This window comes from Dunckerocampus dactyliophorus, chromosome 11 (assembly GCF_027744805.1).
Source record: "Dunckerocampus dactyliophorus isolate RoL2022-P2 chromosome 11, RoL_Ddac_1.1, whole genome shotgun sequence".
Classification (NCBI taxonomy): domain Eukaryota; kingdom Metazoa; phylum Chordata; class Actinopteri; order Syngnathiformes; family Syngnathidae; genus Dunckerocampus; species Dunckerocampus dactyliophorus.
The window spans coordinates 30,373,783-30,391,156 of NC_072829.1; the positions used below are offsets into that span (position 1 = coordinate 30,373,783).

At 46.7% G+C, this 17,374-nt stretch overlaps 1 protein-coding gene across 1 annotated transcript; it reads right to left on the bottom strand.

Moving 5' to 3' along the window:
* Positions 1 to 398: 398 nt before the first annotated feature.
* Positions 399 to 3,782, bottom strand: LOC129190199 (H-2 class I histocompatibility antigen, Q9 alpha chain-like). Its single transcript, XM_054792692.1, has 7 exons — positions 3,614 to 3,782; positions 2,243 to 2,509; positions 1,743 to 2,021; positions 1,266 to 1,574; positions 1,005 to 1,133; positions 752 to 825; positions 399 to 635 (listed from the first exon to the last, which is right to left on the bottom strand). The coding sequence occupies exons 1-6, from the start codon at positions 3,666 to 3,668 to the stop codon at positions 776 to 778; spliced, it is 1,089 nt and encodes a 362-aa protein (XP_054648667.1). The 5' UTR covers positions 3,669 to 3,782; the 3' UTR covers positions 399 to 635; positions 752 to 775.
* Between the last annotated feature and the right edge of the window lie 13,592 nt (positions 3,783 to 17,374).

The following is a 17,374-nucleotide window of genomic DNA, read 5'->3' on the forward strand; positions in this document are numbered from 1 at the left end:
CTTTTCTTCCACCTCATATTTGGTCTCAAATGCTGATACTGTGTGGGAATGCATAAAGGTAAGTTTTGATGACCTTACTGAGTGCTAATGTGCATATAATGACTTTAATAGAAAATACTTTGTTACCCATTAGCAACAAATTAATCCGCAATGCTACTTGTGACCACAGGAGGGGGCCAAAGCATCACCCTTCAACTCCAACAGAGGCCAATGCTGTCATACATCTCACGTTAGCATTTTTCCAAGCTTTGAAATACCCACTTTTTTCCCAAACGTCTAGTTACGTTCGGTATCGTCGCCTTTCTAATAAAAACTACTGACGTGTTTTGCTCTTTTCTTTGTACACCCCCCCACTGTACGTTGGAAACGTTGATGAAAGCAGGGCGAGGCAAAGCAAGTGGAGAACGAACCACGAGATTTATTGAAAGACACGTGACACACGTGATAGCAACTACACGCACACAACGATCAAAATCAATCAAACACCTAAAATATTGGATCACAACGTGTTCACAAAGCCGCAAAGACCCCCCAGAAGACATCGTAGAACGTGAGGAGCAGCTTGATGGAGACCAAAGCACATCTCCATCTCATCTCCAAGTGCGATGACGTCCCTCAGCGATGGAGACATCTCTCTGTGTTCCAGCCCACAAAGCATCCCGGAGGAAGAAGACGGCAGCACGTTACCAACGTTTTCCCCAAAGCCAGAAGAAGATTTGGAGGTGCAAACGCTCCGTGTGAGCTAACTCACCGCGTGACGGCCGCCGTGTCTCACTCAGTCTTCAGCCGCCACCTTCTCTGAGAGCTTGGCTCCTACGTCGCGAGCTGTCGGACAAACACAAAGGCAGCGTGAGCCGGTTCCTCACGCTAAGCTAACACCTCACACCGGTGGAGGAAGGACATCCACTAAGAAAAAGCGAAGATGTTCATGCTAAACTTGTCTTCATCAGACCTTCATATGAGCGATGCTTCACCACGGCTCAAAGAAAAGATGTTTTACTCACGAGCTGGATGGTAATTGGCTGAAATGTCTCCTTGTCTCTTTCTGTGATGCTTGACCGTGATGACGGCCGCCAGGAGGACCGCCGCAGCGAAGATCACCGCCGTGGCAGCGACGGCGGCCTTCCAGTTGACTGTTGGGAGCAAAAAGCACAAGTGGAGTGACAAAGCGTGAAGAGGAAAGCTTGCGTTGTCATGGCGACACGGATCAATCATGGTGACAGTTGGACTCGTGATGGGAAACATCTCCAACGTGTCTTTCTCACCTTCATCTCTGGCGTTGCTCAGGATGCTTCTTCTCTCCAGCTTGGTGACCACGTCCTCCTCCACGCCAGCCAGCTGAAACACACATTCGTACTTGCCCTCCACGTCGGCCGTCACCTCCACTTTCAGGTCCGACGACATCTGGAAGGTTCCGTCGTGGTTGGGGAGGAGCTCTCCGTGCTCCACGTCCTCGTGGAGCTGCTCGCCGTCTTTCCTCCAAAACAGGTCGGCTCGGTCGGGGTAGAAACCCGTCGCCAAGCAGCTGACCGGAGAGGACGGCGTCTTCTGGAGGAGGAACACCTGTGGAAGCTCTGCACGGGACGCGACGCCACGTGTGGACAGAGGACAGCGTGGAGAGAAGGTGCGAGAGGAGCAAAGATGGAGACAAAGAGAAAAGAGCGGAGCTTGTAATGCTAGTCAAGTTCCTACAGGGGGCGTGCTAACATGTTCCAAAGGTGAAAGTACACGTGGGGTTCTACCTGTTCTCATTAGGACCTTCCTCCCATTGTTCACATACTTCTTCAAGTAAGAAGGACACCTCTCAGTGAAGTAAAACTTAATGTAGTCTAGACGAGCTTTGTTATGGTCCCACTGGAGTTTGTCACGGAAAGCTTGTTGTTTTGCTGCGGTATATGTCCATGTCTTCATGTCCAACGATATGTAGTCTTCTCCATCATAACCTTCCTGATGCCAACCATTAACCTCATCAGTCTCATCATCCCATTCACAGCCAGACATCCACTGGAGAACGTGAACACCTGACAGAATGACACAAAGTGTTGTCAAGCAGAGTGAAACCATCACACACACACACACACACACACACACACACACACACACACACACACGTCTATCATGTGTATTTTGTAGGTCATTATGGGATGTACAGTTGGTATGAGTGCAGTAATGTGTGTTTACTACAGTATAAAAAGAGTACATCAAATATATTTTAATAGTAGAAAGTTCAACATAAACAAACCTCCAGTTTGGTTGAAACGCTTCTGAAGATTTTCAATGCTGATTTTGTAGACCTGTTCATTACCAACACTGATCTCTGTCTGTCCCTGCCAGTAGTTTGGATCCTCTGCTGTGATTTTGTTCATCCAGTCCTGTTTGGCTTCTGCTTTCCTGCTGTTGCTGTCGTAGTGAACAATCTGAACTTCATCAACATAACCAACACTGACATACTCTGGGAAGTTTGGAACTTGAGAGGACACAGTGTCGAAATACTTCAGCGTGTGAATCACTGAAAGACAAACAAGAAAACAAGATGACACTTTATGATTTGGTTTCATGTTGAACAATCTTGCAGTGTGAATATTTGAGGCAATTCGGTCTTCAGTCGGGTCTGTGAACATAAAACACTGCTAGATATCACAGTCAAGAGTCACATCGTGTTCTCGTGCAAAGGCGGTCCTCGAGGGACCACGCACTCCATTCATACTGGAGACAAAGGAAAAGAGACGTAGGTACGTATCAAATACGCAGGCGGAAGAATACGTAGTCATGCGTCGCTACGCCGTGGAAGGGCGATGTCGCTTTTGCTTGAGTTGGCTTCTTTTCCCTCCACGATGTCCCCCGAGCGTGAGGCCGACTCGTCCGATGATGGCGACGCGTCAAAGAAAAGGAAAGTGAAATGAGACATGCTAAAATGTTCAGAAAGCGGAGAAATGGCGACCGGCGTCGGCCGAGTGCCCGATCCAAGCCGCTCAAACGCCGCCGCCACCATCGATGGCGTCCTTGAACGCGTGAAAGGATCTGCTCCTAGGAAATGGACAGTGACAACTAAGCAGCGCATTGTCGACACTTCCTCCTCCCATGTCTCTCCCTCCCTTGCAACGCCCCTTCCGGAGTGCAAGACAACCTCAAGTCTCAAGTGGCTCCTCTCACCGCTGCTGCCACCCGGTGACCAAAACGAGTATGGCAACTTGCATCTACAGATGGTCTTCATAATGTGTTGTTTGCTTGAAACAAAAATGTAATATTACAGTCGTTATTACAGTATAAACTTTTAAACTGGTCCTCTGTTGAAGGTTTGTGCATTTTAAAATAATTCTATGTTAAAAATACTTGATATTCAAAAATGACATCTTTGAAATGATGTTTTAAAAAAGATTGTGTCTTTATAAAAACATTGTGTATCATTGTTATCTTGTTTCGGTGTCAATTGTATTTTGAAAGCCTGTTCCAATGAAAGGTGGAAGGAATGATGAGATAGAATGATCATCTTGATGTATTCCAGTAGAACTTGCCTCAGTCACAGGAAACAGAACGACAGGAGTGAAAAAAGTGAAGGTCCAAAGAGGATTTGGGAATGAAGGGTATCAGCTTGGAAAGAAAGTGGGCTTACCAGGCGTCACGCTGTGCATTTGCACGGCCAGAAGAAAGAACAACAGCAAGTTCATGATGTCGGTGGCAAAATCCAAAGATGTTTTTCTCCACTTTTCCGCCAAGACAAAAGTGACGAACGCTCGCTCGTCGAGCAAAGACGAACAACATTCAAGGAAATGACCGGACGGGCTTTGAATCGTCCCCCCCCCCCCGAGCCAATGACAATTCAGCATGGCTTGCATGTCACCTGTTACTCGGCAACACCGACTGCTATTTGCAACTAAACAGACTCGCGGGCGCGCGCCCCCTTGTGGCCACGTCAGGTTAATGCTTGAGTGGCGTTTCTTGGAAATCACGTGACCTGACAGGAACCAACCGGCTGAACAAGTTTCCTGCTCAGCTCTTTTCATCTGTTCTACACCCACTTCCTGTTTGGTTTCACTCACGTGACATATGACATGATATTTGTGTATGTTATTATCATTGTATGCGTGGCAATGAAGGTGAAATTCAACATCCAACGCTCCAAACGCACAAATGATCCCAAAGCAAAAAGTCCCCAACGCCATAAAACACGTGCGCTGGGAAAATGCTGCAATCACACAAACGCTGCATCAGCAGAATTCTACAGACAAATAAATGTTGCAAATGCCAAAACAACCGCATGAGAGAAATGCTGCACATTCCACTCAAATGTCAATGTGCTCCCCAAGCCAAACGTGGCTTAGTACTTGGTGGAGAAAGCCTTGTTGGCAAGCACAGAGGTCAGATGTTTCTTGTGGTTGGTCACCAGGGTTGCACACATCTCAGGAGGCATTTTGCTCAGGGAAACATCCCCAAAGCAGAATAGTTCCACCTCCGTGTTTGACAGTAGGGATGCTGTTCTTGGGATCATATTCAGCGTTTCCACGTGTGGAACGCTCCGTGCGTCGTGTCGACTTGAAGCCAAAGACTCCAATTTCGCTGTCCTGTGACGGCATCACATTCTCCCAAGCCTTTTCTGAGTCATTCAGGTGTTGATTGTCAAACGTTCAGACGGGTCTGTACACGTGTCTTCTCGGGCAGGACGACCTCGCGGGCGCTGCAGGATCTCATTCCATTCCAGCCAAGTGTCTTACTAATGCTTTCCATGCGGACTGTGCTCCCAACTCCCTTGACATCATGAACCAGCTCCTGCCTTGCCATTGTGGGCTGCTGTCGGGCCTACGTCGTCTCTCTGTGCACTTTGACTGATCCCTCGCGCTGACTCTGCTGCTGCTCACTTCCTCCTTCATCCGGTTAGCGTCCGCCGTGCGCACACCGAGAGCGTGGCCAACGATCGGAGAGAGATTCATTTGAAAAAGAAAGATTTAGAGTGCAAGAAAAAGAGCAAAACAAACACTTTCCCTCCCTGGCGGAGCAGCAGATACACGTGGAGGCGGCTAATGCGCTGTGCTATTAAATGTGCCACCTGTGACTTCGAATGTGAGGAAAAATGTAATAAAAAGCTGATTAAAACAAGTCTAGTATTGAAGTTCAGAGTGCACACTCGCATATGGGAGGAGGGAGCATCCCGGGAGGGCGAGGAGAGGAATAAAACACAGGCGTGGAAATATTACACAAACAATAAAAGTGGGAGAACAACAGGTGTTTCATTTTAAAGCCGTCCTCTTCAGATGATGAAAGATTGCAAATATCCTTTACGGCCGAGGAGCTAAAGCAGTGTTTGCATGCGGAAACACACAAACTTTAACTACGCGACTGAAAACGACATCTTTCTACTTGAACAACACAACACTCACCGACGGCTAACACCCGCAACACAACAAATAAAACAACACAACAGCCTCAAGGACGACAACCACAATCTGTGTACCGCCTTGTATGCGAACTGGAAAATGTACACAAACCAAGGCAAAATTTGGGGGTAAATTTTCAACGTTAACCGGAAAACACGCTAACCGGGGTGGACGCTAACTGAGGTTTCACTTTAGTCACAACGGTTAAGATCAAAGGGAATTTGTGTGGTGGAAATGTGGAGCTGCAGAAGTGCTATTTTTGGCACATGAAAAATACAAAGTGTGAATGCTTGGAGGAGCTGAAAGGTGTTGCTGTTGGAATGTGTGGAAGTGGTACCAATTGCTTTTCAGTGGGAACACGTGACTTGGTGGCCATCGTGTGCTGGACGAGCTTCCAGTGTTGGAAGGGTTGGAATGGTGTTGAGAAACGTGGGAATTGTTGAGCATGAAAAAATGAGAAGAAGAAGAGTTTAGGTGCGGGACAACAAACATGACGATGCTCCTCACCACCTCCACAGTGAACAGTGACAACAACAAGGACAACAAGGACAAAGACAAAGGAGACAACATCTGGACTGGTGGTAAAGCGCTTCTTCCGCTCCAGTGCAGCTGGAAGAAAAGCTTTCAAAGAGACAAGAAACACCTGGTGCAGACGTGAGGGAAGCTTCACTGAAGGTTCCTCACCGGGTTGATGTCACGACATGTTCGTCATCCATTAAAGTCCATCAAAAAGTTCTGCTCCTGCAAGCTTGTAGTGATTGCAGATGCGCGTCACGCCGCCAGAGGGCAGCAGCGACCTGCAGACAAACGTGCAACACGGGACACACGTGCCTTACATCCTAATTCACACTTCCATGCACATGCACACATGCACACATGCACTCATGCACTCATGCACACATGCACTCTAGTACGTGACACCGTATTAAAGCGGTACAATTGTTGCACGGATTGAGAACAAGCTTTCATGGTAAAAACAAAAAGGTTTTGGAAAAGCTTGGGATAGAAATCCTGGGATAGTCACATGACTGTGGCGTTCCAGGTGCGCAGCCTGTTTAGGTGACGCACATTCCCTCGTTTGCTCATCCGGGGTGGGATCAGACCAGACAGGGAAGAAGGTTCCAGAACTTTGGACTGTCCCGCTGCTGGTCATGATGTCAAACGTTTAGGCATTCAACAAGAAGTCTATTGTTTGGGAGGTGAAAGGTCACACGGGTTGATACCAGTCAAGAGTGAAGGCAGTCGTGATGAGAGGAACGCAAACGCACAGAAGGGTTCCTGGGATGTTCCCCGCTTTATTTCCCTCCACTAACCAAGCAAGGCTCCATCCAGTAAGCGGGCGAGCGCTGGTGTCTGTGTTAGCGTGGCGCTGAGCCGCCAGTAGAAGCTCCTAATCAGGTAGCCTGCTGCCGCCGTCTCAATTAAAGCCTGATGGGAGGGGCGGGGGCTGCCGGGGGCGGGCCAAATGATGAGAGATGGTAGAGGAGATGCAGGAAAATGAAAGCAGGCGACACAGATGGATGAAGAGATGTTTATTTCTATTTCTCTTTTCTCTCTTCTTCTCTTGATGATGATGATGATGATGATGATGATGATGACGTTCTTCATTGCATGTTTTGGGTCTCTGCTCGACTTGCAACCTCAACAAGCAGAAACACTGGACCCCCCCCTGTTCCTCAACTACCTTCAATCAAGTGTGACTCCATGAGGACACTAGCGTCATGTAGGAGACCCGTCTCTGTTCAGGGCACATCTGACCGGTAGGACGACCCCCCAGGGTCCGCCGGGGAGAGGGACATCTGGGCTTCCCTGCCCCCGGGACCCGACCTCGGGTAAGTGGAACAAAATGGACGGCTGGATGAGTATGCAGTAAGAACACATGAAGCATAGCGATTGGTGCACTTGCGTACTTACATTTCGTCTTTTGAGTGTGTAAGTGTGTTAACACTGACAAGTACAGTAAGATGCAGTGTGCACAGTGTGGACACTTACCACCCTCAACACTCACCATGCAGTGGAAGGGGAGGGAACGTGAAATCATGGCGGCTGAGGAGCAGCACAGTGATGGAAAGTCGTGTGTAGAAGAAGAAGAAGGTAAATATCGTGGTGGTCCTTCCTGGTAAATGTGCCACAGCAACAGTCTCTCTGCACACCAGCAGGGGGCAGCATCCCGCTGAAGGCGCTGTGAGAAACAAGCCAACTTCCTGTGAAAGACACGTCACGTACTTACTTGCTGGCATGGATGGCGCTGCTGGACCATCTTTAGCATGACGGCTGCAGGCAGGAGCCTTCATGTTGCGTTCATGGACACGTGTCATTCATGCCTCCAGCTCCCTAACACTCCCAACTGGACCACCTTACCGTTTCTTTACTTTTGCTTTCATTTGCTTCCACTGTCCTCATTAGGCCACACTTCTCCTCCATCTTCTCCCCGGTGCTTCATTACCAGCTCAGGTCCAAACCAACGTCCTCCTCCAAGACTTGCGGTCAAAGTTTACGAAGAAGAGGAGTCTTGAAGGACTCGAGTGAGAAGAAAAGTCCACAAGTCCCAATGATCGATGGTCAACTTTTACAGCGGAATGAAAATGAACAACAACTGCAAGCTGACTTATCGTCTCCAAGACGATATCGTCTCCAAGACGATATCGTCTCCAAGATGATATCGTCTCCGTAATCCTGAGAACACGCGTGAGTGTGATTGCGTCCAAAGAGAAGTCAAGCTGCAGGTTGGCGTTGTCACCTGGGACGTGCGCGTCTGCCTAACGAAAGCTGGGATGCGATGCTAGCGCCACCAAGATGGAGCACGTGGGCGCACACCTTCCCCCTCTTGGCATTCTCCTCTTCTTCACGCACGGCTGGCGCCTTCCCGCCGCCGGCCGCTGAACTCATTCCACAGGTTAATTAGAACAAAAGGATCAGCCTTTCGCCGGACGGGAGGCTTTCGATTATTGAAAGGTTGCGCTGGCTCCCCTCCCTCGGGGCCTCCGCCAACCGGACGCGCACCGGGCCCCGGCGCCGCTAAATGCCACCTATCAATCACATGACGGTGCCTGGCCGCCGCCATTACTGAGATGAGAGCGTGGTAATCGTCCTCGGGCGGCGACGACGTGAATGGAAGCACGTCTGCTGCTGGCCGTCATTCCTCAGCGCTGCTGTGGCCTCCCGGGGGCGCCGCCCTCACAAAGCTTCACACACTCAGGAACTAAGTACACAGTGCACTTGTTCAAGTGTACTGATGAAAGGATTTCACTTGAGATATAGCATTCATAAAAATCTAATAAATCCGTCTTCATGGAAAGAATTTCTAGGGGCAGCCAGGGCGTTGAGGGGATCCGGTTTGGCGGCTGAAGGATTGGTCTCTGCTTTTTCGAGTGCCATGTCCGGGCCGGGTATGAGATCCTGCCCCAAGTGGAGGAGTTTAAATACCTCGGGGTCACGAGGATGGAACGTGAGAAGGACAGGCGGATCTGCAGCGATGCCGACTCTGCAGAGGTCCGCCGTGGTGAAGAGAGAGCTGAGCTGAAGGGCGACGTTCTCAGGTTACCAGTCCATCTACGTTCCCTCACCTGTGGTCCTGGGCTTTGGGTAGTGAGCGAAAGGACAAATGAGTTTTCTCTGTAGGGTGGCTGGGCTCTCCCTTCCAGATAAGGGAGAAACTCCCGGACGCCTCCCTGGGGAGGTGCTCAGGGCACGTCCGACCGGTAGGAGGCCTCGGGGAAGAATGAGGACACGTTGGAGAGACTGCGTCTCTCAACTGGTCTGGGAACACCTTGGGAACCACCGGGAGGAGCTAGCTAGCCGGGGTTCCCTGGTTAGGCTGCTGCCCCCGACCTCGGATCAGCAAAGTAAGATGGATGGATGTCTCTTATGCTAAGAATCTCTTCCATCTTTGAGGATCCTTTCATGGGTTTCCTGCTTTGCCGTCAACTGGACTTGGGGTGAAAGACCGCTGTGGTCCCTGACTTTGTTGCCGTGTCTGCTCGTCCTCCATCCTGCAAACTCCGCATTCTTTAGCAGAAATAAGACGAGGCCCAAAGGCGGCCTTTTTCGCTTGGGATGAGTGACACACTGCAGACGTTCCACACCTGCTGAGCTTCCCATCAGTCACGGCGGGACAAAGCAGAGTGGCGGGTCAGCCCGGTGGGGCCCGGGTCACGGTGGGAGGCTGCGCGGTGTTGAAGTGGAAGCTGGAGGAAGCGGAGGTGTGTGTGAACGTGTGATGTTCCAATCAAAGCTGCAGACGTTTCCAGGCTCTCATTCTGGAGTGTGATGGTGAAAACATCCCAAGGCTCGCCGGCGCCGCGCTGACATTTGCTGGCGAGTGTTTGTGATTATTTGAGCTGGCGGTGATTTAAATGGCGCCGTTTGTTTTGCTTTAAAGTTACAGGGCAGCCAACTAGAAAATGACATTTTAAAAATCATCTGCCGAGTGTGCTGCCCTTTCCTCGGCGGGGTAAATATTCACGCCGCTGTCGTCCGCCTCGTGTCTTATCAAGTATTACTGTACGCTCGCACCGGCTGCTTTCACAAATAACACATTTTCTTACTTTAGCACAACGTTCTTTAGATTGGCTCACAGCTGCACAAGGAAGCAGCACTTCCAAAAAACACACTTGGTGCTAACTTTTAGTTGGCAGCCTGTCAAAGTTACGAACATGCAGGCTAAGTTAGCATTGGGAGCTGCTAGCATCCTCCTCTATGAGCTAGCCAGCTTTAGCTAAACTTTATAGCAATTATTTTAAAGTTAGCATTGATGGCTAATGTGAGCTAGCCAGCTTTAGCTACACTCCAATGACGCTAATAGCTCTTTTTAAAGTTAGTATTGATGGCTAATATGAGCTAGCCATCTTTAGGTACACTCCTGTGGTGCTAATAGCTATTTTTAACATTAGCATTCATGGCTAATATGAAATGGCTAGCTTGAGCGGCACTCCATAGCTCTTTTTAAAGTTAGCATTGATGGCTAATATGAACCAGCCAGCTTTAGCTACGCTCCCTCACTTGCTAAATGCTATTTCCTGTGTTAGCTCTTCAGCTATCATACCACTGGACAGTCTGGGCTAAACCAGCTACTTAGCATACAAGCTGATTTAATGAGATATAAATGAAATGTCCACCCTGAGGAATGTGTTCACGAGCTCACAAGTGAGAAGGAAGTTGGTTAGCTTAGCCATGAACATGCTAGCTTCTGCATATGACGAATGGCTGAATGAGCACCGCAGGTGTTTGATGCGTGTTCTGATGGGATGAGCCTCATTGAGTCTTTGTGCAGCTTTGTGTGGACACTGTTAGATGATTACACGCCTTCTTCATCTTCCTCGCCGCCTGAGGAAGACGATGGATCGATGCGAGGCATTCAGTGAGTGTTGTAGTTGCCATCCAGACCAATCCACTTGTCCTAACTCCAACCGGGTCAGCGCACAGACGGCGGGTCAGAGACACAGCAGTGGACCAGGACATGAACATGAAATAGAAATAGAAATGGAGCAGCTCATTCACTTCACACCTGGGGAAACAACTAACTGCAATCAATGCAAGACATTTCATCAAATACACACATAAATACACGGTAATTCAGCAGTAACTTACAGTTAAACTTCTATTATTTCATCCCGTCCTGGAGCTACTTAAAATCTACTAACCACACTGGCACACTATGCTACATAGATGACGCTAATTAGCTGCTATATGCTTAGCTCCAGCAAATTCAAAAATGTTACTTTGCTGATGCTAATTAGCTGCCACTAGTTTAGCTCCAGGTAATTCAATACTGTTACTTAGCTGATGCTAATTAGCTGCTACTAGCTTAGCTCCAGCAAATTCAACAATGTTACTTTGCTGATGCTAATTAGCTGCCACTAGTTTAGCTCCAGGTAATTCAATACTGTTACTTAGCTGATGCTAATTAGCTGCTACTAGCTTAGCTCCAGCAAATTCAAAAATGTTACTTTGCTGATGCTAATTAGCTGCCACTAGTTTAGCTCCAGCTAATTCAATGCTGTTACTTAGTTGATGCTAATTAGCTCTTACTAGCTCTGCTCCAGCTAATTCAACAGTGTTATTTATCTGATGGTGATTAGCTGCTATTATCGTAGCTCCAGCTAATTCAACAGTGTTAATTAGCTGATGCTAATTAGCTGCTCCTTATTTAGCTCCAGCCAATTCAACAGTGTTACTTTGCTGATGCTCATTGGCTGCCACCAGTTTAGCTCCAGCTAATTCAATACTGTTACTTAGCTGATGCTAATTAGCCGCTACCAGAGTAGCCCCAGCTAATTCAATAGTGTTATGTAGCGTATGCTAATTAGCTCCAGCAAATTCAATAATGTTACTTTGCTGATGCTAATTAGCTGCCACTAGTTTAGCTCCAGCTAATTCAATGCTGTTACTTAGTTGATGCTAATTAGCTCTTACTAGCTCTGCTCCAGCTAATTCAACAGTGTTATTTATCTGATGCTGATTAGCTGCTATTATCGTAGCTCCAGCTAATTCAACAGTGTTAATTAGCTGATGCTAATTAGCTGCTCCTTACTTAGCTCCAGCCAATTCAACAGTGTTACTTTGCTGATGCTAATTAGCCGCTACCAGAGTAGCCCCAGCTAATTCAATAGTGTTATTTAGCGTATGCTAATTAGCTACAGCTAATTCAACAGTGCTACTTATCTGATGCTAATTAGCTGCTACCTGATTAGCTCCACCTAATTCAGCAGTGTTACTTAGCTGACGCTAATTAGCTGCCACAATGCTGCTTAGCTAGTGTTGATTTAGTGTTACTTGGCTTTTAATAGCTTTGATGCTGCTACAGGGCTACACTTACTTAGCTAAACTGCTAAACAGGTTATTTGAAGTCATGAGACATGTTTTTTGTTAGTTTCAAGCAGAATGGTGTTAGGCGGGACCACTGAAGTCGTAAATAAGATCTTTCCTGCTTCCCAGCAGTGAGAAAGTTTGGTGGTGATGCTCCTTAGTGACTCGCAGCTCCTCCATTAGCGTGACAGCACTTTCATTAGCAAGTGTAACATGAAACAAATACATCACAATTCATTTGTTCCACGCGATCAAACATTTCAAAGCTGCTTTATTCTGCTGTGAACTCTCGGCTAGCGCTAGCAGCTAACATTTGCTTTGCTTAGCATAAATTGTGTTGCACAAATTGACTAACGATGTATGAATATTATCTTAATAACCGAGTAGTTGCTGCTTGGGATTCTGCACGACTGCATCAGACGATGCCGCTGTGTGTGTGTGTGCGTGCGTGTGTGTGTGCGTGCGTGTGTGTGTGTGTGTTCAGCATGGCGTCGTTACTTTTGTTTATCATTTTGTGTTTTTGGAAGAGCGCTTTAGCGCCGAGGGCTTCCATCACTCCGCATCCCTTCAGCGCGGTCCTTTGTTGTGACCTTGGGGGAGGTCACCCTGCAAAGTAAGGGTGTGGGGGGAGGTGGGGGTCGCCGGGAGGGGGGGTCGGGGGGTTTGCTGTGAGTTGAGGGAAAAGCTATTTGAGGTTGGGGGGTGCAATCCAATTTGTTTGTTCACCCTCCAGCAGGGCTGATGAGAAGAACTGATACATGAGGATACATGAGGGAGGATACATGAGGATGCATGAGGCTACATGAGGATACATGAGGATACATGAGGGAGGATACATAAGGATGCATGAGTGTCACGCTATGATATCACACTATGATATCACTCTATGGTATCACTATCATGTCATACTATATTGTCACGGTATGATATCACTCTGTGATGTAATGCTGTGATCTCATACATGATATCAGCCACAGTATGGCATCTGAGTGATATCACTGTGATGTCATATCTGATCATATCATACTATGATATCATTGTACGATATCAGAATGACTATTCTATGATCACAGAATTGATAGCGCTCTATCACTCTGATCATACTATGATATCATTCTATTCTGTCATTCTGTCAGTGGTATCATTCTATGACGTCATAGAATTGTCATTCACTGAAACCACTCTGATATCACTCTATGATGTCATATTACGATACCATTCTATGGTATCATTTTATGTCATGCTATGATATCACTCTATGATGTGATGCTATACATGATATCACTCGCAGTATGATATCTGAGTGATATCACCCTCGTACTCTGATGTCATAGCTGATCAAAGCATACTATGATACCATTCTATGATATCAGTGAATGACTATTCTATGATCACAGAAATGATAGCACTCTATCACTCTGGTGTCATACTATGATATCATTCTATGCTGTCATCATTATTATAATGTCATGTCATTCTGTCAGTGGTATCATTCAATGATGTCATTTGTTGAATTGTCATTCATTGATACCACTCTGATATCACTCTATGATGTCATACTATGATACCATTCCATGGTGTCATTTTGTATGTGTCATTCTGTCATGTTCTCTGATATCACTTGATATCATAGAATTGTCATTCTGTGATATCAGTCTGGTATCAATCTATGATGTCATCCTATGATATCATTCTATGTTGTCACTCTACGATGTCACACTGATATCACTCTATGATGTACTATGATATCATTTCCATGGAGTATTTGTTGAGGAGCTCAGGTAGTTTCCTAAACAAAGCTAGAAGCTTGCTAGCCGCTAAGCGCTACCTGCTCGTCCCAGAGGCGGATAGCAAAGCTGCTTTAGTTGCGTTTCGTTTGCTAAAATGAAGGAAAAGTTCTGAGCGTGCAGACAAAAGTGCTTTTATTGTTGCGGTCTTCCAGTGGCGGTACCGGCGCTCAAGTGGAAGACGACGTGGACCCCGGCCAGTCGCCCGCCAGCATCCGTCCTCATCCTTCTCCATCCGTCCTCATCCGTCTTCATCCTTTCGCAGGTAAAAATTGATCTGCGCACTCTGGAAAGTATTTATTATGAAACGTCTCATTTTTTAAACAGCCCGTTTCAAGCGGCGCTCGCCGTAAATCAGAGCAGCAAGCACAGCCAATCCCAGCGCAGGAATCCATTACTGCTACGATATCAGCCTAAGTGGACATCATAGCTTCATCCTGTATTGATCCTCAAAGCCCCCCCCCGTGCCCGTACTAGCATGCCACACCCGCTCATGCCTGACGTGCACGCTAACTGAGGTTAGCGCTTTGCTCATTAGCATGCGTGGGTGAGCGTGGTTGCTAAGAGCACACGATGACCGATGATCAGGAATCAGCCTCAAATACGCATGACTCGACATTTGTAAGTATTACAGTACTACATACTTACAGTACTACAGTACCGCATACTTACAGTACTACAGTACTGCATACTTACAGTACTACATACTTACAGTACTATAGTACTACATACTTACAGTACTACATACTTACAGTACTACAGTACCGCATACTTACAGTACTACAGTACTGCATACTTACAGTACTACATACTTACAGTACTATAGTACTACATACTTACAGTACTACATACTCACAGTACTACAGTACTGCATACTTACAGTACTATAGTACTGCATACGTACAGTACTACATACTTACAGTACTATAGTACTACATACTTACAGTACTACATACTTACAGTACTACAGTACCGCATACTTACAGTACTACAGTACTGCATATGTACAGTACTACATACTTACAGTACTATAGTACTACATACTTACAGTACTACATACTCACAGTACTACATACTTACAGTACTACAGTACTGCATACGTACAGTACTACATACTTACAGTACTATAGTACTGCATACTTACAGTACTACATACTCACAGTACTACAGTACTACATACTTACAGTACTATAGTACTACATACTTACAGTACTACATACTCACAGTACTACATACTTACAGTACTACAGTACTGCATACGTACAGTACTACATACTTACAGTACTACAGTACTACATACTTACAGTACTACATACTCACAGTACTACAGTACCGCATACTTACAGTACTACAGTACTGCATACGTACAGTACTACATACTTACAGTACTACAGTACTACATACTTACAGTACTACATACTCACAGTATGCTTCATCTTAAAGACGCTCCAGTGAGGGGAGGGTACCTGTCCTGTGCGGGTGAGCAAATCAAGCGTACCTTTTTTTGCTCCTGCCTGCGACGTTGGCGACCTGTCCTAACTTCCCCTGAGCTCGCCTGCAAACAAACATTCACTTTAAAAAAAAGGTTTGCCAGAGACCTCCGTGGCGGCACACCGGCCGCTCGGCGCGCGTGCCCGAATACCGTGCACCTGCCTGGGCCACAGCAGCAGGTATCGTTCCGGTCCGTCTTCCCTCCTGGCGTGTACGTGTAACGGATGCCAGCCTGTGAGGCGGGTTACATACGCATCTAAATAACGACTATTGGTGTTGCATCGGTCTTGAGAAGCAGAAAGTGATCAGCATCGGCTGAAAAAACAAAAAAAAGATGTCGTGCACCTCTAAAATATACGCTGGATGAACGTCCTCCAATGAGGTTCTACTTCCTGTCGGCACCGAGGATGAGGAGGAGGAAGACGATGAACAAATCTCCAGATGCATTTTACTCAATTTGTGTTGGAATGTGATTTTTATGTGACACTGCCACACACACACACACACACACACACACACACACACACACACACACACACACAATAATGGCCTCCCTCCTCCACGTCATCTATAAATAGGCTGAAGCGGAGCGTGAAATGAAAAGCAGGAGAAAAGCGTGAAATGAGACCTAAGTTGGGCAAATGGAACATATTTATCCTTTTGTTTTTGAAGACAGGCGGCAAATAGTACTTTTATTTTACACGCAGCCACGCCATCTTCACAAACACGCCTGCTATTATGCTGATTTTCTTGTTTTGCTGCAATAATGAGTCCTTGTGCGCTGTCCCGTTGCTTCAGAGGCGCACACAAAAATCACTGGAATTATTTCATCAAGCCAACAACATGCAGCCGAACTACTCCGAGCGGCCTGGAAGATTCTTTTCCATTCATTGCCGCAGGGAGGTCCGTCTCACGCTAACGCAACACCAACGTGTGCGACACGTGACGTTCTGTCCCGAACCGCTCACTGGGCGCTTGCTCGTACGCCACGCTAAACACAAACCAACATTCCTGCTCGGTCCGTCCGCACCTTTCTGTTCTCTGTTTTAAACAGTCGACCGTTCATGTTTTTTTATGGCAACTTCAACAGGAAGTGGTTTGGTGGCAGGGGGCGCTGTCTGCACACCTCACACACACCCGCTCTGCCACACAAGAAGAAGATGTAGCAGGAGGGCTCATCATCATCAGCGAGGTTAGCTGACTTCTCGACCTGCGGCGCCCAAAGTGCAGCCCGCAGGTGTAGTTTTTTAGATTTTTTTTAAATCGGCACATCTAAAAATAGAATTTAACGATTAAACAAGAAAAAAATGCTAAAATCATTTTACAAGAATAAAGTGAAAAAAGTTGTCACCTAATGGGAAAAAGCCGTCATTTTATAATAACGTAACGTCACGGGGAAAAAGAGCGACATTTTAGTAGCTGAAGTTTAAAAGACGTTATTTTATTTTGGACACGTTGTCGTATTGTGAAAAACAAAATAACAAAGTTGTCATTTTTGCAAAAATAAAGTCAAAATATTACGCAAATAAAGTCATAATTGCGAGAAGAAGTTGAAAGTTGAAAATGGCGGGAAAAGTCATTTTAAAAACCTGCTCTAATTTTACAAGAAAAAACAGGAGTTCTTAGGAAACAAAAGTTGCACTTTTACGAGAATAAAGTCGGAATATTATCTGTTTCCACTGTTGCTTACAGTTAGCGGTTAGCAAAGCAGGTCTAGCTAGTTTGGTAGCAATGACCACAACAGGAGACGGCAGGAAGGAGATTGATTGACATTGGTCGACAGCCAATCGGGACGCAGAAGACAATGGGCGGTGCAGACTGAAGAGAAGGAATAGAGAGACACCCCGCCTCTGGCTAAAGCACAGAACTACAACACTCCACTTCCCATAATGCAATTCTTCTTAAAGGGCCAGGCTC

Bases quoted from the DNA above. Each gene is read 5' to 3' on its own strand.
- LOC129190199 (XM_054792692.1), bottom strand. From the start codon at position 3,668: ATGAACTTGCTGTTGTTCTTTCTTCTGGCCGTGCAAATGCACAGCGTG. The intron at 2,510-3,613 runs GTAAGCCCACTT...TTTGTCTTTCAG, and splicing joins AATGCACAGCGTGACGCCTG to TGATTCACACGCTGAAGTAT. The intron at 1,575-1,742 runs GTAGAACCCCAC...CGTCCCGTGCAG, and splicing joins GAAGGTCCTAATGAGAACAG to AGCTTCCACAGGTGTTCCTC.